The sequence below is a fragment of the Talpa europaea genome, assembly GCF_964194135.1.
Source record: "Talpa europaea genome assembly, chromosome: X".
NCBI lineage: Eukaryota > Metazoa > Chordata > Mammalia > Eulipotyphla > Talpidae > Talpa > Talpa europaea.
Window position 1 is genome coordinate 31792656 of NC_140081.1, and position 21596 is coordinate 31814251.

A 21596-nucleotide genomic window follows, 5' to 3' on the forward strand; every position below is an offset into this window, starting at 1 on the left:
GCAGAAGGACCGAAGTACACTGCTGAGGGGAGCAGCGGGCGGCAGGAGAGGTCTGCGCGCCATGTGGGACCCTCCTCCGGTGGCCGGGGAGCAGCCGGGGATCGAACTGGCGCCGCAGAGGCCGCGGGCAGCTTCACAACCCAGCGCTCAACCGCTGCGCCACCGGGGAGTTCCCTGTAGTCCCCTGTTTTCATCTGACTTCACCCCATGACCTTTCTCAGGGGCAGATAAGCTTAGGAGGGAGAAAAGCAGAAGCTTGATTCCAGGTGACTGAGGTTGGCCCTCCCTCAATGCTTTCTCTCTCCACAGGACCTTTGGCCTTGTGACTGGAGAGACACGGTCTGTGACCCTTTGAGACCAGACTGTCCCCAGCACCATGAACATAAGCAGCTCCTTTGTAACAAGTCCTAACGAGCAGTCTCAGAAATTGAAGAAATGCGAGGTGAGGTGATCTGGAGAGGGACGAGGAATGGTCTGGGGGACAATGTAGATTTCTGAGAAGGTGCGATCAAAGGGACTGTGGACAAGGAGCAGAATTTCAGGCGGAGATCCAGAGCCTGAGGAGCTTCCCACTCTCACTCTGTCCTCACCTGGTAACTGTGGAAACAACAGGCTTCTGACCTTGCACTGCATTTGTGACTTTCCATCCATTCTGGAAGGTGAAAGGAGAGCATACCAGCAACCTTAAGTGCCTACTGCATGCAGGGGAGAGGCTCAGGATTGTTACCATGTTCTCTTAGTCAGCTGGGACATGAACCAGGAGGGATTATTATCCCCAGTTCACAGATCCAACACACAGATCTGCCCCGGGGGAAGAGGCCTCTGCAGAAGTTCAACGTGTTTAACTGAGTGGCTGCTGGGATTTATAGTTCTTTCTTTTCTAGGCCTTCAAGGATATTTCTAAATACTTTTCTAAGGAAGAGTGGGAAAAGCTGGGATACTCGGAGAAAACCACTTATGTCTATATGAAGAGAAACTACGAAACCATGACTGGTCTAGGTAACAGGATACTCTGGGCCCAGACAAGCCTGGAAACACATCACACACACACACACACACACACACACACACACACACACACACACACACACCAGCGCTTTTATGTGCCATGGCTTCTGCTTAAGCTGCAACAAAGGGTTCCACACTTTCCCTTTATGAGGAGAGAAACCACAAGGCAGTTTCAGGGGGCTCTGCTCTGATATCCTGTGCAGGACGGAGGACCAGGAATGGCCACACAGATGCTCAGAGCTGAATCCCTGGCTCTGGCATGCTTTGCTCCCACTGGCCAGTGTAGGGTACTCCTGCACCCCCACCTCCACCCTCGCCTCGGCTGGACTTTACTGTTCTGCTGCCTTTCAACATCCCCATCCTGCTCTCTTCCCCTTAGGGTGTCTACAAACATTTGGTTTCTTTCTAGGTCTCAGAGCCGCTCTCCCAGCTTTCATGTGTCCTAAAAAACAGACCAAAAAATTCCGTGACTATGACTCTTATGAGGATGGGAACCTTGGGAATCAAAGTAAGTGACAGGAAGGGCCCAGAAAGGGTACCCTGAAGTCCTACTGCTTTGGGTCCAGCTACCTGGGAAAGAGCCTCGGGAGTTTGTTCCCTCAAAAATACCATGGCCGAAGGGAAATGGGTCAGAGGCCATTCATTTAAAATTCTAAAACGTGCAAAACAAGAGCATGCACTCATGTGTTGCTTAAGGACAGGGATCCGTTCTGAGAAATGCGTCGGTAGGCGATTTCATCGTTGCATGAATGTCATAGAATGTAATTACAGACCCAGATGGTCTGGCCCGCCACACACCTAGGCCATATGGTCTAGTTTATTGGGACCTCTGTCATCCATCATTAAATGAACTGTCATTAGGCAGCACATGACTATATATTTTTATGGATAAGTAAATGGTATAAAAACCTGAATTAGGGCCTCCCCGGTGGCGCAGCGGTTGAGCACTGGGTTGCAAAGCTGCCCGCAGCCTCTGCAGCACCGTTTTGATCCCCAGCTGCTCCCCGGCCGCCGGGGGAGGGTCCCACATGGAGCGCAGACCTCTCCTGCCGCCCGCTGCTCCCCTCAGCAGTGTACTTCAGCAGTCTGCCTGTTCTGTTCCCCGCTCTGGCTCTGGTGAATTCTCTCACCCTCCTGACTGTACCCACTTCTGACTGTACCCAGTGCTTGTATAAATAAATAAATAAATAAATAAATGAATAAATAAATAAATGAATGAATGAATAAATAAATAAATCTTTTATAAAGAAAACCTGAATGAGAATAAAATCCATCAAATTCAAAAGTGGAGAAAGGGAGGGCAGGGATCGGTGAGGCTGCACAGATGGTTTCAGCTGTGACTTATTTCTAGAGTTTGTTTATATTTTGATAAAGATCTCAGAGCAATCTGAGCAGTTGTGGGATCACACTGAGACCCTGCTGATGCAATGGTGGAGGTGCATGTGTTTCCAGTATTATTCTCCATGAATAATGTTGCCTGTCGGAAACATTTCTTTTTAAAAGTTCTTTTTCTTGCTAAAATTGTAACTCCACCCAAAACTTCCAGAACCAATTATATATTAATACACAAATACTGGATAAAAATTTTGAGAGAAAGTGGTTAACACATTATATAATGACATATAGCTATTCACCCGTGTTTTACCAAAACCTATTTACCATTCAAACTGATTTTCTGTGTTCAGCTCCAGAGAAGAGTTAAGAAGCTATCCTTCACACACACACTGAACTTCCGCACTTACCAGTGAGCAGAGGCAACAGAGTGGAAAAAAACAGATTCTAGAGGTCTTTGTGCATCTGAGAAGTGTGTGTACTCATTATAAAGGAGGCAGGATGTGCTTACTCGCTCTTCTGCTCACAGTATAGTTGTAAGAACACAAACTCAGAATGTTTAAACTATCTCCAATATAGACCTACGACTCCCCAGCAAAACAGGCCCAACTTCACAAGCTCACAAAATTACTGTGAGGAGGCTGAAAATCTTAGTTTTTTGACATTAAAGGGATGTCTTTATACTTGATACAATCCATGGTTCCTCACACACTTAACAACTTCATTGACATATAATTGACATACTATAAAATTCACCCACTTTTAAGTGTACAGTGATTTTTAGTTGTTGTACATCCGTAGTGGATATAGTTCAAATTCCCAATCAATCAATTAATTCTGGGGCGGCAGGCTGGGGGATAGGTTTCAGGGAATAGGATGCAGCAGTGACAGGGTTAGTTCACAACTTATAAACGACCAGAAGGAAAATTATGAATTCATGCTGCAAATAAATGCATAAACGATTATTAAAGATAATTCAGAAGCCAGTCTCAAAATAACTCCTTGACAGGGAGTGGGTCCATAACCTTCAGCTGCAGAATTCAGACTACGGGAGTCTCTGCCAATTTGGGGATTATTTGCCAACAAAGAAAACTGCTAATTTGTCACTTTCTTTTAGATGAACCTCCTCAGGATGTTTTCAGTGTGCAACAGAGAAAGCACAGGGTGAGTATCTCCCAAATCTAAAGGATCCTTTCTCCATGGATGTGAATATTGGTAAGAGCAGGAGAATATTGAAAATTGCCTGGCCCTCACTACCTTCCTGTGCTGATCTCTAGTGCCTGATGTAGTAGCCTAAGAATAATTAGCAGTGTGGTAACTGATACTTGTTTTGCTCTCATAGCAATGCCAGGTATTATTTTAAGAAACTCATGTGGATTAATTTCTTTAATCCTTAAGAAAACCACTATGACATTGTTAGTAGGATCATCCCCAAATAGTGATGAGGATACTATTACTGTTAAATGTAAAAATAATAAAGAGGAGGATGTTGTGGTCTAGAGGTGTTCAGTAATTTGCCTAAGACCACCACGGTGGCAGTGGTAGTCTATTCCAAAACTGCAAAAGCATCTCCAAACTCATGAACTTTTCCATATGTTTATGAAGTTCAAGTGCTCCCCCTGGGGCTTTAACCCATGGAAGTACCAGCTCCCCTCTGCACTGTCACAGGGTCACCTCATGTGATTTGGGAGTTGTTTGGACTATTGATCCTTCTGTGAGCTTCTTCAGAGGCTCATCTGCGGCTGAGACATCTCTGAAGCCTCAGTCCCAGAACACGGGTACCCAATGACGGTGCCTGAATGTTTATTGAATAAGTGATTCCACAACTGCAGATTAAGCTCTAGTTTGGAGGGTAAAGGGATCTGGGGCTTGGATTGCCAGAGAAGTCACAGAAGTATCATGAGAGAAAGTATTCGTTTTTTAAAATACTTATTTATGCATACAAGAATTGGGATGTAGGCCAGGGGGTGAGAGGATTCACCAGAGACAGAGTGGGGAGCAGAACAGGCAGACTGACTGAAATACACTGCTGAGGGGAGCAGCGGGCAAGAGAGGGAAGGTCTGCTGCACCATGTGGGTCACCTCCCTGGCTGGCCGGGGACTCTAACTTGTGCTGCAGTGGCTGGCGATAGCTTGATAGTGCTGTCTTTAACCCCTGCGCCACCAGGGAGGCCCCAAAAGTACTCATTTTTTAAGGGACCAGGAAAATGAATAACTATAAGAAAGTGAAAATCAAAATCAACAAAAAACTATGAACCAGAGACACTTTTAGGGGGGCGGGGGCGGGAGGGGAGGGATTGGGGTCAGAATGGGGGGGCTGCAATTGTATGGGGAATATAACAATAAAATTTGTAAAAAAAAAAAAAGTACTCATTTTTATTATTAGCACATTTAAATAGTGTTTACAAGCTCAGAAAGTACTTTCGCTTAGCTCGTTTTACATTTATTGTTCACTGTTTCATTAAAGAGGGAGCTGTATGAAAGGTAGCTTAAGGTTGGTCAATGACATTTGTGATGTTGAACATCTTTTTATGTACCTGTTGGCCATTTGTATGTCTTTGGGAAAATGTCTATTCAGCTCCTCTGCCTGTTTTTTCATCTGGCTGAATTTTTGCTATTCAATTGTATCAGTTCTTTATGCTTATTAGATATTAACCCTTATCGGTTCTATGATTTGCAAATATTTTCTCCCACTTGGTTGGTTGCCTTTTCATTTGGTAGATGGTTTCCTTTGCTGTGAAGAAGCTTGTTAGTTTGATGTAGTCCCACTTTGTTTATTTTGGCTTTTGAGGCCTTTACTTTTGGTGTCTGGGATCACTTTCTTTGCTATCTGGATCATAAATTTCTTGAATAATTCCTTTCCTCTCCCTTCCTTATAGTCATCTCTCACACACCGTTTTCCAGCAGTATTTATGCCCTTTGTACATTTTCACACGTGCTCTCCCAGCAGCTGTCTACTAATTTTCTGCAATCCCTTATGTTCTCTAGAGGCCCCTCTTTTTTTATAGAACTTGTGGATCCTTAGAATAACATTCTTCCCCAAATCTCCTTAGGCCACACTCCCACTTGCATGAAGATTTCTGTGGTTTGTGAGAGTGTCAGTCTGTAACGAGCATGAAGACGAGCTTGCTAGTCCTGGAACACTCGTCATTTAGGCCATTCCATTCGTCCTAACCTCCCAGATTCCTCATAACTTAGGTACAGGTAATGTAGCCATCCCCCAGGGTTGCTGAGGATGTTAATTAAGGTGCTGTATGTGAAGACTCTTTATAAACTCTAAAGCATGAGAGACCTGCCATTAACGCTGTTTATCTGTGACCTTCACATTGAAAAGGTGATGACCAAGATGCCAGAAGAGGAAGAAGATGATTTGAAACTGGTAACACCTGGCTCAGAGAACAAACTGAAACAACTGTGCCGCTCAGGAAAAGCAGGTAACTGTGATCAGCAGAGTAGTAAGACATCGGGTAAAAGGAGGTTTTGGGAACAACTCCTCTGGCTTCTCTGGCTACATTCAAGCATGTGATCTAGGCATGGGGGTGGATCCTGGACAGGCCTGCACCCAGGCTGCACTGAGGAGCTCACCCAGCTCCAGCTGAGATGTTAGAACACGACTTCCAGAGTGACAAACTTGAGATTTCATTGATGTAACAGCTGTGGAACTGTTGGCAAGTCTCAATTCTTTGTGCTCCAGACTCCTAGTCCCCAAAATGGAAATAAAGAGTCATAGCTTCATCAGTTATGCCAAGGATTTAAATGAAATCTAGACGAGCTGGTGACATGAAAGGTGCTTGAATAATTCTATGTGTGATCACCTGGGAGCATATCTTACTCAGCTCTCAGTCCCATGGCTGATATACAATATGCCCTTAATAAATATATGCTGAATGAAAGAAGGTCTAAATGAATGGTCTGTAAGTAAAGAGGCTGTTAGTCTAAATCTGACAATGGGAGGAACCAAAATCTGAAGTCCAGCTGCTATGTTGGTACAGATCTAATGTCTCCATTTTTCTGAACAAGATAAAGTGAATTAGGAAACTAAAATAAAAAAAAAGAAGGTGTGAAAAACAAACTGTATAGAAGGCCCATGGGTACTTGGAAGGGAGGAATCTTCTTCTTAACCAAAAAAATGAAGGCTTAACACTCTACCAACCCACCCAAACTCCATTTACCAACTCTTCTCCACCACAGGATCAAATAAAAGAAAGAACGATGTCTGGGCCTGCAGGTTGCGAGAAAGGAAGAACCAAATAGTCTATGAAGAGATCAGTGATCCTGAGGAAGAAGACTGACTGTAAGTGACTTTTCAGTCTGTCCCCACACCCCTGAAAAATGCAATGTTCTATCATGGTATTTTTTTAAATATTTATTTATTTATGCATACAAGAACCGGGGTACAGGCCAGAGGTGTGGGTGGTGAGAGGATTCACCAGAGACAGAGTGAGGAACAAAATAAGCAGATTGACTAAAATATACTGCTGAGAGGAAGAGCGGGAGAGGCAGGAGAGGTCTGCTGTGTCATGTGGGTAGCTACCTGGCCGACCAGGGCTCGAACTCGTGCTGCAGTGGCTGCGGATAGCCTCATAGGTTGCGTCTTAACCCCTTGCGCCACCAGGGTGGCCCTATCGTGGTATTGATATCTTGTCGTTGTTCCCCAAATCACTCTTCTTTCCTAGTTTCTTGAGGCGCAGCATTAAGATTAGGATGAGGGCCTCCCTGGTGGTGCAAGGGGTTAAGTCTCAGCACTAAGAAGCTATCAGCAGCCACTGCAGCACGAGTACAATCCCTGGCCAAGGGGCCAACTCACATGGTGTCTCTCCCACTGCTCCCCTCAGCAGTGTATTTCGGTCGGTCCGCCTGTTCTGCTCTCCACTTTGTTTCTGGCGAATCCTCTCACACACACACACACCCCCGCCACATACATCTGGCCTACACTCCAGCTCTTGTATGCATAAATAAATTAAGTAAATCTTTAAAAGAAAAGATTAGGATGAGATCTCTTTCTACTCCCTGCCTCCTATATCCAGGGATCTTCCCTGCCCAAGATATGCTATGGGCTCCCAAACCCCAGGTCAGCACCTCACGGGTGGGTCACACTGTCCTCTAGCCTAGGAACTCTCAAGACCAATGAAAGTTGCTGTGGCATGAACAGAAGGTTCCTCTGAGAAACAGTGGGCAGTATGTGTGGTCATGAGATAGAACGGGGAGTCCACAGGGCCCTGCAGGCCAGGATAAGGAGTTGGGTGCTCCTTTATCAGGCGTGGGGGGCTCACGGCTGCTGATTCTCCTTTCCTCTCCTTGCCTCAGTCTCAGGGATGTAAAGCGTGCCCATGATAAGAAGCAGAACTTGGTGGCCTTTCATGAATGTGGACATGGCTGTGAACTCCTGACCATCAGATAAAAAAAAAGAGTTCGCACCAGAGAAAATTTAAGCAAGATTTTTTCTTTCTGTGTGCCAAACGCTTTGTTAGATATTAAAGTTTTGTTAATGAGCAAGATACACGCTTAATGCACATCTGTTTCTATGTCTCCATGTATCCATGCACTTAGCTCAGAAAACAAATATTTTCAAGTGTTCTCTGCATAGAACAGCACTGCCTTCTTTAGAAATTTAAACTAAGGACAGTTTTGGGTATTTAATTCCAGATGTTTTTCTCTGCATTTATATACATACACGCAGAGTATATAACATGAGCATCTCCCACCTGCTTTTCCCCAGTGGTCCATGCTGTGACCCCATATTATTCACTTACTCTGTGTCAGTGACTAGAAGTCAATAAATGTTTGCAGATGTTTCCCAGTTGTTTTCTCCTCTCATTCTTATGCACAGAATTCTGTGCATGTTTATGTGTTGCTTTAGCACATATTCTTGGAAGTAGAATTGCAGCGTCAAAGGGTTCAGTTATTCAACAAACACCTAATGAACAAGGACTGTCTGCTGGGCGCTGTTCGAGGTGCTGAATAGACATCGGGGAACAAGAGAGACAAATGTCCCTGCCCACATGGAGTGATAATTCTAGTGGGGCATGTTTCCAATTTTTATTTTGATGAACACTATATACCCCAGTTCCGGGATTCTGAAGCAGATGATTGAGCACCTTGACCTTTGCTCTCTGTAATATCTTCAGGGTCAGAGGCTGGAATCATCCATTTGGAAGTGTCAAATGAGGAGTATGGAGGAAGGAGCGTTCCATTGTGGGGCTTGTGGTGGACAGGAATGGAAAAGTCCACTTAATCATGATGCAGGGAACAACAGATGGGAAAAGTTCACTGGACAAAGGCATGAAAGTGCCTCTCAGGAGAGTCACAGTCAGGGGGTTGGGGGTTAGGAGTGGAGACAAAGAGTCAAGAAAGCAATAATCCTCTCCCACGTGAATCATTCCAGGCTGCAGAAATGGAGCAGTTGGCTCTGGGGAAGGGAACAGAGAAAGTTTTTTGAGAATATTATGCCTGCCAGGGAACATTAAGGCTGTCAACAGAGGTCACCAAAGTGACTTGCACAAGACATTAAACACTAGCCTCACATGGAGGCAGGATTGGCACAGTTTTGACCATACACTGAATCACCTTGACCTCCCAGCTCCCACAGAGCCCTGTAAGGTGACCCTTCAGCTGAGCCCCACCCCCCACCTTCCTCCCACCTCCTCCCAATAGATTTGGACCAAAGGTGGGAGGCACTGTAAAGCAGTAAATGATGGGCTCCTGGGAGGAGAAGATGGCAGTCGAGGTTTGCCTTGGACTGTGACTCCTACTTGGGACCGTGGTTGCTGGAATTGGGTGTATCTGTCCCATGCGCACAGTATGACGACGGGGAGGTCGCATGCTGGGCCACTGTCCACACAACTGCCCGGAAGTGGGTCTCCCAAAGCCCTCTGTGATGGATGACCCTGCCCGGGAGGACCTTACCCTGGGAGACAGAAAAGCCTAAGAAAATTGTCCCCCTGTGGCACTCTAGACACAGAGATCAGTGGGGACCGTGCAGATGGGTAGGGAAAGAGGCATTGCCGGGGTTGTGGGCAGATGTGAACACCCACATAAACCCTCCCCGCTAGGCCCAGCCTTCCTCACAGGGGTCACCCTCCCCGCAGAACCAGCTCCTGGGAGCTGTGTAGCAGAGAACATCCGGTTTACCTGAGTCCTTGTCTGCTCTATTAATAATGTCTTATTACTCAAGATCATACCTCTGTGTGGGACAGGCCACAGGCCCAAGGGTCTGCATTCCAGGCCAGGAACAGCATCTGTAGGAATGGGGAAGTCTGGTTCACAGAGATCTCCCCCTCTCAGCCCACTTTCCTTGATAACCATCTTGGACTGATACTAAACATCTCCAGATTCTCCCATTTATCCTCGCAACCATTCCCTAAGGGTGGACACTATCATCACTATGATGTTATAGATGAAATACAGAGAGCTGTTAGGCTCCTTGCCAGAGTTGCTACACATGGATTGTGCAAGGACTGGATTTAGGGCCTCCCTGGTGGCGCAAGGGATTGAGCACAGCACTGTGAACCTATCCACTGCTTCTGCAGCGAGTTCAAACCCGGCAGCCAGGGAGCAGCCTACATGGCACGGCAAACCTCTCCTGTCTCGCCCGCTGCTCCCCTCAGCAGTGTATTTCAGTCGGTCTGCCTGTTCTGTTCCCCAATGTCTCTGATGAATCCTCTCAACACTCCCCCACCCCTCACTCTGGCCTGTACCCCAGTTCTTGTATGCATACATAAATAAATCTTAAAAAAAAAAGGACTGGGGGCCTCCCTGGTGGCGCAAAGGGTTAAGCACTGCACTTTGAAGCAATCCACAGCCTCTGCAGCACGAGTTCGATCCCCGGTTGGCAGGGAGCTACCCACATGGCACGGCAGACCTCTCCTGGCTCGCCGACTGCTCCCCTCAGCAGTGTATTTCAGTCAGTCTGCCTGTTCAGTTCCCCACTCTGTCTCTGGCATCTCTGGCCTGTACCACCACCCCCCACATCTCTGGCCTGTGCCCCAGCTCTTGTATGCATAAATAAATAAATCTTAAAAGAAAAAGGACTGAATTTAGAACTCACCGTGATTTCAGAGACATGAAGGAGACAGGCATGTGTGGAGGTGGGAGACAAGGCCAGAAATGAGCTCCAGGTTCTGCCCCAAATCTCAGGGTGGAGAAGGTGGGGCCATTTTTCCAAGAGAGGGAACCCCCAGGAAGGTAGCATGCGGGGAAGGAGAGGCAGGGTCCTAGTGGTAGTGGGGGCAGAGGAGGATAGAGACACATTGGGTTGGTGGAAGAGTGGGGGGCACAGAGGCATGGGAGACTCAGGCCCCAGTGTGTGCCATCACAGGCACCAGAGAGGGGGCACCAGGAAGGAGGGTGTGGGATCAGCTGAGTCCAGGGATAGAAGTCGCACATAACATGCCCTGCCTAGTGCTGCAGAGTGGTGGGTGCTGCTCAGGTCAGTGAGGATGCCCCCTTACCTACACCTCGGAGGAAACAAATTCTGGTTTCCCCCAATATGGATGTGCATTACTCAAATTCAATATTCTGCTAATAGGCATTGCATAGCTTAATCTCCATGCAAATAGAGAAGAGGATACCCAAGAGAGATACAGAATGATATGATTTGTCTTCCTCCCTGGTAAGGTGGGACCCACTGGTCAGATTTCTCAGGAGAGGAGGCAGGTGCAGGGAAGGGCAGCTTGAGAACACACTGGAATTGAGGCAGGAAATGTTTTTCCTTGAATTCCTTGGGTAGGTATAGCTTCCTCTCCACCTTCCTCCGCCTCCTCGATCCATATTTTGAGATGCAGGGGGACTGGTTTTACCTGACCCAAGAAGTCAGCTTGTACATGACCCTAAGCACACCCCAATCAGCCTCCTGCCCACCAAACCAGGGGGCCAGTGTGGATGTATGTGCCCCTCAGTTGAAGGTCCAAGGTGACTTCTTTTTAACTTTCCAGTCTCTCTTTGTTTCTTTTTCAATAATTTTTAAACTGCATGAAGATAATTTTTTTCTAAAATGAATCCCTATTCCTAGTAGAGAATTAGGGAGATGCCCAGACTGGTGGGAAAGAACAGTACATCCATTACAAGAGTTCAGTAAAGAATACATTTTTTGCAAGAGGACCTAAGACGAATGCTTGACAAAACAATACTGACCCTCTATGCATGTGATATACTCTGATATTTTCTATTCTGTTGTCTGATGTGCTGGGTTACTGCATTCTAATTCTTTTAAAAACATAAAATTCTGCTCAGGATCCATGGAATATTCCATTGACCTGTTCATGAGTCATAGCCTACAGTTTGCAAAGGCCTTGTCCAGAGACCACCGGGTGACTCGCTCCTCCCAATCCTGCAGGGGTTTCAAGGAAGCCTCAAGATGCCCCTCTGAGCCTGTGTCCCCTGGGAGATAGTGACCTAAAGGCTTTTTGCTCCCTTGGCCCAGGCCTGAGAGGGAAGGGGCAGGGTGGGGGCAGGCAGTGGCCGTCCCCGGGGTCTGGGAAACACTTGCCTGTTTCTCCTGTACCCTCACACTATTACCACACTTGCCACACTTCTGGCACCAACGGTGTGGGGTTTTCCCCACAAGCAATTCAAGCAATTTTCTGTGACATCACCTGAATGGCCTACAATTCAGTTCAATCTTGACATTAACGACCCAGAATTAGTGCAGACCCCACAGCTTAAGGGTTCAGTCCCGCAAGACTGCCCCTCACTTAGATGCCTATTGCAAGTCCCAGATTGCCACCTGTACTGACCAACCAGCTATAAATCACAGATTCCCATGATCTCCTTCTCAAATTTGGTCACTTTCTAGAACAGCTCACAGAACAAAGAGAAACACTTGCTTACATTTACTGGTTTATTAGGTGAATAGCCAGATGAACATATGTGTGTGTGTGTGATGTAGTCCAGAAGGGTCCAGAGCACAAGAGCTTCTGTCCCCATGGAAATGAAGTGCACTAACCTCTCCTTGTGGGTGTGTTCCCCAAGCTCTCCGGACCCCCTGTTATTGAGACTTTCATGAAGGCTTCGTCACATAAGTATGATGATTATTAACTCCATTTCCAGGCCCTCTTCCTTCTCCAGAGAATGAGGGATTGGAAGTGGAAAGTTCCAACCTTCTAATCATGGTTGGGTCTATCTGGTGACCAGTCCCCATTCAGGACCCACCAAGACTCAGTTCATTAGAACAAAAGCTGCCCTCGGGCTCTTATCACTTAGGGACTTATAAGAGTTTTTGGAGCTTTGTGCCAGGAAGAGGGGCAGAGACCAATATGTGCATTCTTTTCCTATGATTTCACAAAAGGGTTCATCCACCTGGTGGGGAGAAACACAGCCTCAAAACAGAGTGGGTTACACTGAATGACACAGCCACCGTTTATTTGTCACTCGTGCTACTTTCGGACTGACTTCTCCACATTATCAGCACCCTCACACCAGGGCCCTAGGACACAGAGCAGTCACCCAGATGAGAGAAGAGGGCAAAAATTGACTCATGAAATGGCCGAGTCAGACCTTCACAAGAGTGGGAAAGTGCAGCCTTCTGGGAAGAGAAAGTTAGGATATTTATGAACGTTCTCATTCTAAAGCTGGCTACAGGGCCTCCCTGGTGGCACAGCGGGTTGAGCACCACACTGTGAGGCTGTCCCCAGCCTCTGCAGTGCGAATTCTATTGCCGGCCGGCCAGGGAGAGACCCAATTGGCATGGCAGACCTCTCCTGCCTTACCCGCTGCTCCCCTAAGCAGTGTCTCCATCCGTCTGCCCATTCTGGTCCCCACTCTGTCTCTGGTGAGTTTTCTCACCCTCCCGCGCCTCTGGCCTGTACTCCAGTTCTTGTGTACATAATAAATCCAGAAAAATAAATAAAGCTGGCTACAGGAGGCTGTGGCAACACAAGAAAAAATATGGTGTGAGGGGACTGACTGACCCTCTGTGGACATTCAGCAATGGTCAAAGACATTTTTGGCTGCCATGACTTGGGATGGAGGGTTACAGCCAGGTAACTGGGTAGAGGCCAAGGATGCCACTAAACATCTCGTAATGCACAGGACAGCACTTCCCCCGCCCCAACAAAAAATTATCTGACCCCAAATGTCAATGATGCCAAGATTGAAAACCCTTGCTAGAGGTATGGTATTTAAATGGGGAGATTATAGCCACCACATGGAGGAGATCTGTCAGTGAAGCTAGGTAAGGAGGCTGGTACAGTTTCTAAGTCAGTCAATTTCTCACAAAGCACTTATTAAACCTTGACTGTGTACAGAACTCCCTAGGAAAGGCTGACAGGTGACAGACTGGGTTCTTGTAATCATCCTAAAGGACAAAATGGATGGTGCCTGGGCTCAGCTCTAGGTCAAGGATACCAGCGCAGGGGGTCTGTTGCTTATCTTTCTCTTCTGGTCCTTCTGCTGTTCCCCGTGCCAGTACCAACCCATGTCAGGGACCGTAGCCCCACAGAGTGATCAGCTGTCCTAAGGGCATGTTCCCCCAAGAGAATCTACTGGTCAAGCTCCATGATTTTAAAAAAGCTCCTATTGAGATTCTGACTGGAATTCCATTGAATTCATAGATCCATTTGAGGGATAATGATGTTTTTTTATACTGTTGTGTCTTCCTATCCAAGAAACTGGACTATGTCTCCATTTCTAAGGTCCTTCTTTATGTATGTGTTCTATGAAGTCCTATCATTAATTGCTCCAGGGTTTGCACATGTTTCTTGCTAGTTATTTCTAAATCTCCTTTGTTATTGTCTTTATTTCTCATAAGAATCTATGTGGGCCTGGAACCCTGAGGTTCAGAGAAGTGTCCAGTCCTGCTCTCCCTTCATTCCAGAAGGAGATGTGAGAGGAGATAGATCTGCTGCAGGCAGCTTTGCAGTCCAGCACTCAACTGCTTTGCCATCCGGGGAGGCCCAAATTTTCCATTTTCTTATTGGGACAATTTTAATCAGAACTGGATCTTCCACTATCAACACATAACACTGTCTTCCAGTGTTTGACCATATGTCATTTTAACCCCAGTTCCCAAGAAAACTGTCTTTGGCCATATAGGGTAGCTCCAGACAGACTGCCCAGAGAAACCATGTTTGGAACATGCATGAGAGCCTGCCTGGCTCACTCACGCTTGCTTTTTTTGTTGGTAAAATGCTCTTCCACATTTTTATATTGCATTATCTGGCCCTTTGGGCAGTTGTTAGGGAAGCCAGATCCCACACTTTGAAGTGCAGTGTTTCATAAGTTCATAAGTCCAGGGATACAGTTCACGGGCCTGCTTTACAGAGGCATCCAAGGGTGACAACTAAGTCCTCCCACGCAAATTCTAAGTTTGCTGGTTAGTTGGCCAGTGCTATTTACTTACCTTTTTCCAGAGGAAACAATTAAACTCTTATTTCTAGGACAAGCAGAGGGTTACAGTTCAGAGTCAGGCACCTAGACTAAAGCCACAGGTAACAGGAAGATTGGGGAGCTTATCTTCCCTGACGTTCACCTTCCAAAAAAATGGCTCCAAGTTCCTTAAGAAAGACATTCTTGGGTTATAGGCTGACAAGAGGTTTATTTAACTCTTTAAAATATCATACATATGGGGCCTCCCTTGGTGGCACAGCGGTTGAGCACTGGGCTGCGAAGCTGCCCGTGGCCTTGGTTCCATCCCCAGCTGCCGGCGTGGGTACCACATGGCACGCAGACCTCTCCTGCCACGCCCGCTGCTCCCCTCCGCAGTGTATTTCGTCAGTCTGCCTGTTTTGTTCCCCACTCTGGCTCTGGTAAATTCTTCACCCTTCCGCGCTTCTGACTGTACCCAGTGCTTGTACAAATAAACAAATAAATCTTTAAAAAATTATTTTAAAAATGTCATACGTATGAAAGGGGCAGAGGAAAGATTCACAAAATTCTAGGTTCCTCAAGGATATGTTTTAAGAAAAATAAAGGGTAGGGGGAGTCTCTTTCCCTCAGGGAAAATTCAACTTGATGTTTATTTACCCTTACCATTTTCTCCTGTGGTAATTCCCACTACCATTTTTGAATTATCTCTGTTGCCATTTCTGCCTTTCTCTGGGTTGTTTGTAGCTGCCTATATATCCAGTAAGCCCGTAGTAAGATGCAGAGTAAAGCAATCATCAGAATTACAATAGAATTAACTTTAAAATTCAACATAAATGCCTGAGAGTGTAAATCCTTTAAACATGTCCTTTCAATGGTGAACTGATTAAAGCAGGTTCTTGTTTAATCATGCTTAGTAAAAATTCTCCCACATACACTCATTTCACTGCTGTGTTGTCTTTAGTGCTTGTGTTTTCTTTGGGTCTTGAAGCTTCTGAGACCCTGTGTACCCGAGACTATCTCTATTCCACCCTAGACACAAGTTCCTTTCTTGGAATTGTGACACCATTTGTCCCTTTGCCTCCAGTGTGGTGTTTGAGAGATCAAATATCAGTTTAATTAGTCTCCCTTTGTAATAAAGTGTTATTTCTGTCTAGACATTTTAAAAATAATTCTTGCTTATCTTTCATGACATTTCACTGTGTCTAGAGGTGCATATGTGTGTGTGTGCCTTAACTGTCCTGTTCAGCACCCTGTGATCCCAGTAGATCTGAAGTCATTTGTCTAAATCTGAGAAATTTTCTCATTATTTATAAGCATTCCCTCCTTTCTTATGAGGCTACTATCACTTGAGTTTTGATATTTATACCTCTATTCTCCCTATTAATTTACTTTTCTTTCATTAACTCCATTTCAATTCATTTCTTTTCAAATACATCCATTTTTGTATCTCGCTTGTTCCATTGAATGATTTATTTGAGCAATTCATTTCCAGTATCTTTTCTGTTTAACTATGTGTTCCTGGGAAGATGACAAATCTTTCCGTTCTTTATATGAGGGTTTGGAGTTTGGTATGTCTTAGGGTATAGGTCCACTTGGAGCTCAGCCAACCTTCTTTCTCCTCCCCCGTCTATGACTCTCCATGGAAGCTTCCAGGACTTTTGCCTTAGCCACCAACCCAGATTGAGGAAAAGGGTGGGTGTTGGTTGTTATAACTCCCTAGTCCGTTGGGTGGAGGCAGGGCTGGAAGGAATGCAGAGTTTTCAGCCAGCCCAGCTGTACTCTTTCAACCCCACTATGAGCTTTCCAACCCCACTGACCTGGATGTGGCCAAAGCACCACAGACTGGTACTGCCAATTGTCTGCTCTGCAGTGTTTGCAGGGCAGATAATGAGCCTTCCAGAAAATATGAAGAGAGACAAAGATATAATCCAAGAATTTCACCTCAGCTTCCCCTCCATCTCCATCTCTGACCTTTTCCCAACCTTGGCTATGTCATCTCCAAAGGGGACCCAAACCAGCAAGGGTTTTGTTGCTGGGATCGATTCTGAAATTCAACCACCTCCAAACCTCTTCTGTCCCATCAGTAGGATTGGGGTTGGGGGAGGAATCCATCAGCTATTGCTGCTTCACCATCTTCATCTAGAACCAGATATGCCTTTACATTTTGTGTGATGAATTTTCTGAAATATTTTTGCTCTAAATCTGTATTATCTTGACTGGATATAGAAATTTAGGTTCAAAGATAATGCTCTTTGAAGAACTCTAATCCTCTGTTACTCTTTTTTCTCTGGAATTTTCTGGGATTTTCTCCCTATCCTTTAGAATTTTATCTTTGTCCTAGAAATTTCATTTCTAGGGGTGTGTGTGCATATGTGTGTGTGTGCATCCACGTGTTAATCATGCTCAGAATTCAGTGGTCTTCATCAGTTTGAAGATCATGTCTTTCTTCAGTGCTGCAGACAGGACAGCTGATGAAGTTCTCTGCCATTAACGAAGACTCAGAGTCTAAATGAATTTTGTGGGGGGAAGCTGGGGAGAGCCATCGAGAGCAGTTCTGCCTTTCACTCTCCCAACCCAAGCTTTTATTGAAGATATGAACAAAGGAACAAGAAAATAGCATGCAATTGTGTTTTTGCCTATACAAATTAATACTGCTGAAAACAAGTTTTCCTGGTTAGTAGGGAACATGTGCAGAAGCCAGTACATCCTCAGAGAACAGGAGTCAATTCTGGGAAGAAGTTCTGTTTGCAGAACTTCAAATGTCCTGGAACTCCGTATGCAGAGTAAACAGGTATTCTCCAAAAACTCCAGCTCCCTTTAGGGCAGCAGGCTCCCAACATATTCCCCCTTTTTGTTTTTAAAGCAAAGTATAATTACTTTTGGCAAAACCTATATGAATCTTTTGGTGCGGTATTTTAAGTAATGCAGCAACTCCTGTAGGAATGCAGTAAAAGGGGTCTCTTGCCACGGATCCTGGAGTTCACCTGGAACCCAGGTGGCTACCAGCTGTTTTAGTATTAAGAATGTGATATTTGAAAAAAAAAAAAAAAAGAATGTGATATTTGGACTACATTCCCAATTTGTCCGGTTAATACATTTTTACAGATAACAGTCACTACAAGTAACATGATGCATGGAATAGGATGTATTATAACTAACACGGACATTTTATGACAACAAAATATATGGATTAAGTACACAAGCAGAATCAAAAAGTTTCTTTTGGAAGATAATGTTCATAAAAGTGCAGTTCTTTTTTTTTCAAAGTATGATATAAGCCATCCCACACATATAGCAGACCGGGCTTTTAGATGCAGTTTTGCATAGGCCTGTGTTTCAGCTTTATGCTTCCCCAAGTTCTCCTGGTTTCACATTTTCTCAGTTCCCCCAGTAAGAGCAATACACCGAGCAGCCGCGAGGGTAGGGAGCATCGAGTCTATCTGGCTACTTCCTGCTGGAAGGGGGAGGAGTAGGGCCGGGCAGCAGTGTCAGAGTCAGTCTGTCCAGGGGGCCAGATTCATAGTCAGTGGACTGGAGATACCACTGCAAGCTGAAGGTTTGTAGCTTTTAACCTGCAGGAGACAAAACTAACCAAGAGGTTTAGAATGCACAGACAGGCCAAAGAGAAGGCAGGCAGGACTATGGCAAGGGGCCAAGCAAGTTGTGAGTGAATTTTGGAGAGTCCTTAAAGGCAAAAAGAAACCATGAATCTGGATGTAAGGGAATACAAAAAAAAAAAATCCACACATTTTTTAGGTCCAGGACTGAAAAGAACTTTTTATCCTGGCACCCAGGACAGCAACATAAATTGATTGTAATGGGAGTGCTGAAAACTGTTCTCCTTACCTGTGACGGGTCAGATCAGAACGATGGGTCAATTTTTACAATTATAGGCAAAATAAGGGTGCATAGGGAGTGACCCACTGTTCTGGTTGGCGAACATAAAGTGAAGCACCCACCTTGGCCAAGATATCTTGGCCCAGAAGCGGGGTTGGCCATTCAAGGATCACTAGAAAGGCATACAAAAGGAGTCCCAGAGGCACCCCAAAGTGGGGTAAAATATCTAGTAATAGTTTTTTTGGTTACCCCCTTAACTGCCACCCCATTAGATGTTAATGTTAAGAAACAAGATTGGAGGACAGGGTACATGACCCCAATATCCAGCAGAAAGTATACTGAATGGCCCTTTACCTCAAGGCGGACCCTGGGTTCTGATAATGAAATTGAGAGGGCAGGGGCGATCAGAGCCTCTGGGGCCCGTCAGAGTTTGGAGCAGACCAGCCCCAGTTCTGCAACTGAGGACAGTCCCTTCTCCAGTGATTACCCTGACATTCAGGACATGGTCTTAGAGGCAACTGCCAGCTGTCCAGAAGCCAATCTCTTGGCCACAGCCACTCTCTTTGGAAATGCCCTGTGCGGCCACACTGACAGCACCTTGCTACTCTTTGTGAAGCCATCCCTGAGGTTCTAGGAGCGGCCATCAGAGCCTCCGCCTTGATACCGGCCTTTTGGGTCTTTTTCTTTGCCTCCTCCTGATCCCTGTTGTAGAGACTTGGGTGGCAACACTCAGGAGATTTTTCTATGATTGTTGAGGGCCCACAGCCAATTTTTGTTATTTTTTCCTGATATCAGGGGCTGTCTGTAGCATAAATTTATCTTTTAGTAAAGTCTGGCCCTCATAGGACTCTGGGTCCACATTTGTATATTTACACAGTGCCTCCCAGTTGATCTAAGAACACCGCGGGACTCTTGTCCTTTTTTTTTTTAACTATTATTATCATTAAAGGTTTTGCCTGGGGCCTCCCCTGATGGTGCAGAGGTTGAGCGCTGGGCTGCGCAGCTGCCCGCAGCCTCTGCAGCACTGGTTTGATCCCCGCCCGCCAGTGAGGGTCCCACATGGCGCACAGACCTCTCCTGCCGCGCCCGCTGCTCCCCTCAGCAGTGTATTTCGTCAGTCTGCCTGTTCTGTTCCCTGCTCTGGCTCTGGTGAATCCTCTCACCCTCCCGCGCTTCTGACTGTACCCAGTGCTTGTAAAAATAAATAAATAAATATTTTTTAAAAATAATCAAAAAAAAATTTTGCCTGGATCTACCAAGGGAACTGCCTGGGCTCCTGCAATATACGCAAGAAAGACCAATCTGTTTTTCTGGATTGAGGCAAGCTCTATCAGACTCTATGTGCTGCTAAAGTGACCCATTGATATGCCTAGTTGTCAACTTGCCCTTTCTTTCTTTCTTTCTTTTCTTTCTTTCTTTCTTTCTTTCTTTCTTTCTTTCTTTCTTTCTTTCTTTCTTTCTTTCTTTCTTTCTTTCTTTCTTTCTTTCTTTCTACTGGAGAAGTCATCAATACAAAAGCCATTTTTGGGTCATCTGCAAAAGTTGTCTTTTGTTCTTTCATCACTTTGGCTAAGGATGTTAAACCAACAAATTATTCCTTCTGAAAAGGATGATTGTGGGACCATTTATTTTTAGGGCTTTTACTTTTAGGGCAATTTTCCCATTTATTTAGTGGTACTGAAGGTATGGAAGGCTGAGAAATATCAGGTACCTCATATTTATGGTTAATTTTCTTTTTTAAAGTTTCCTAGAAGGGTTCCAGAGCCGTTTGTACCAAATCCCATGTTGAAAAAAACTATAGTAGGGATTTTCATTCCTTGTTTATGATGCCTTTTCAAAGTTTCACAGATTCCTTTCCGAGTTTCTACATCCAAAACACCTTCATCTGGTAACGACTGGAGAGATCTGAACGACCCAATATAGCAGTTTATTTAAGCTGTCAGTGGAGACAGTGGCTCCACTCTGTTCTAATAGGCATTTTAAAAGGATTATATAATGATGATGAGTCAAATTCTACCCCATTTGTTACCCAACCTTAGATAATCCCTCCTAGTCAGTCACAACCCATGACTATAGAGGTTAGCTAGAGAACACACCACAAGCACCTTCCTTGAGGTTCCAGGGTTTGTGACCCTGTTTGGACGCCACTGCCACGGACAGTACAGCTGATGAAGTTCTCTGCCATTAACGAAGACTCAGAGTCTAAATGAATTTGCAATGAGGGGAGGCTGGGGAGAGCGCCATCGAGAGCAGCTCTGCCTTTCACTCTCCCAGCCCACGCTTTTATTGAAGATATGAACAAAGGAAAAAGAAAATAGCACGCAATTGAGTTTTTGCTAATACAGATTAATAATAAGTGACTGCTGAAAACAAGTTTCCCTGGTTAATAGGGAACATGCGCAGAAGCCAGCACGTCCTCGGAGAGCAGGAGTCAATTCTGGGAAGAAGTTCTGTTTGCAGAACTTCAAATGTCCTGGAACTCCATATGCAGAGTAAACAGGTTTTCTCCAAAAACTCCAGCTCCCTTTAGGGCAGCAGACTCCCAACGCTTCGGTTCAGAAAATTCTAGAATATTATTTCATTTATTACCTTTTTGTCAATCTTTCTATTTTCCATGTCTGCAACTCCCATTAGATGAATGTTGAAACTTCTGGATCCTATCTTCCATTTTTTTTGTCTTTCATGCTTCCTATTTCTTATTCCCTTGTGCTATACTGTGAAGTAACACCATTGCCTGCACACATTTTATCATTGGGTTCTTCAGGTTTTCATTGATATGCAAAAACTTTGTCATGTATTAGGGATAGTTACTTTTAATCTTTTGCACAGTATAGAAGACCAGAATATGGCATCCCAAAATATGTTTCTTGGCATAAGGATTATGTTGAGTGAGCAGATTATTTTGAGAAACAGCAGACAAGAGCTCTGAAAACAAAGTAGAAGTTACTCTTTTATAAGGAAAATTCATACTTATAAGTGAAATCTCCTTTTTAAGTGTTGTTCCCTATCAGTACCAGGAAGAGAGATGACTAAATTACACACCAAAAAAATTTTTTTTCATGTCAATGGAGAACCCACTTAAATCTGCATAACAAACCTACCCTTGTTTACCACAC

General features: G+C 45.1%; 1 protein-coding gene across 1 annotated transcript; it reads left to right on the forward strand.

The window, feature by feature from the left end:
• Window positions 1-376: 376 nt before the first annotated feature.
• Window positions 377-6632, forward strand: LOC311187510 (protein SSXA1-like; the record flags this gene model as incomplete). The annotated part of the gene is made up of 4 exons (XM_084258907.1): window positions 377-442; window positions 885-999; window positions 1418-1516; window positions 6532-6632. 4 exons carry the CDS (start codon window positions 377-379, stop codon window positions 6630-6632), a joined length of 381 nt encoding a protein of 126 aa, XP_084115033.1.
• Window positions 6633-21596: the final 14964 nt, after the last annotated feature.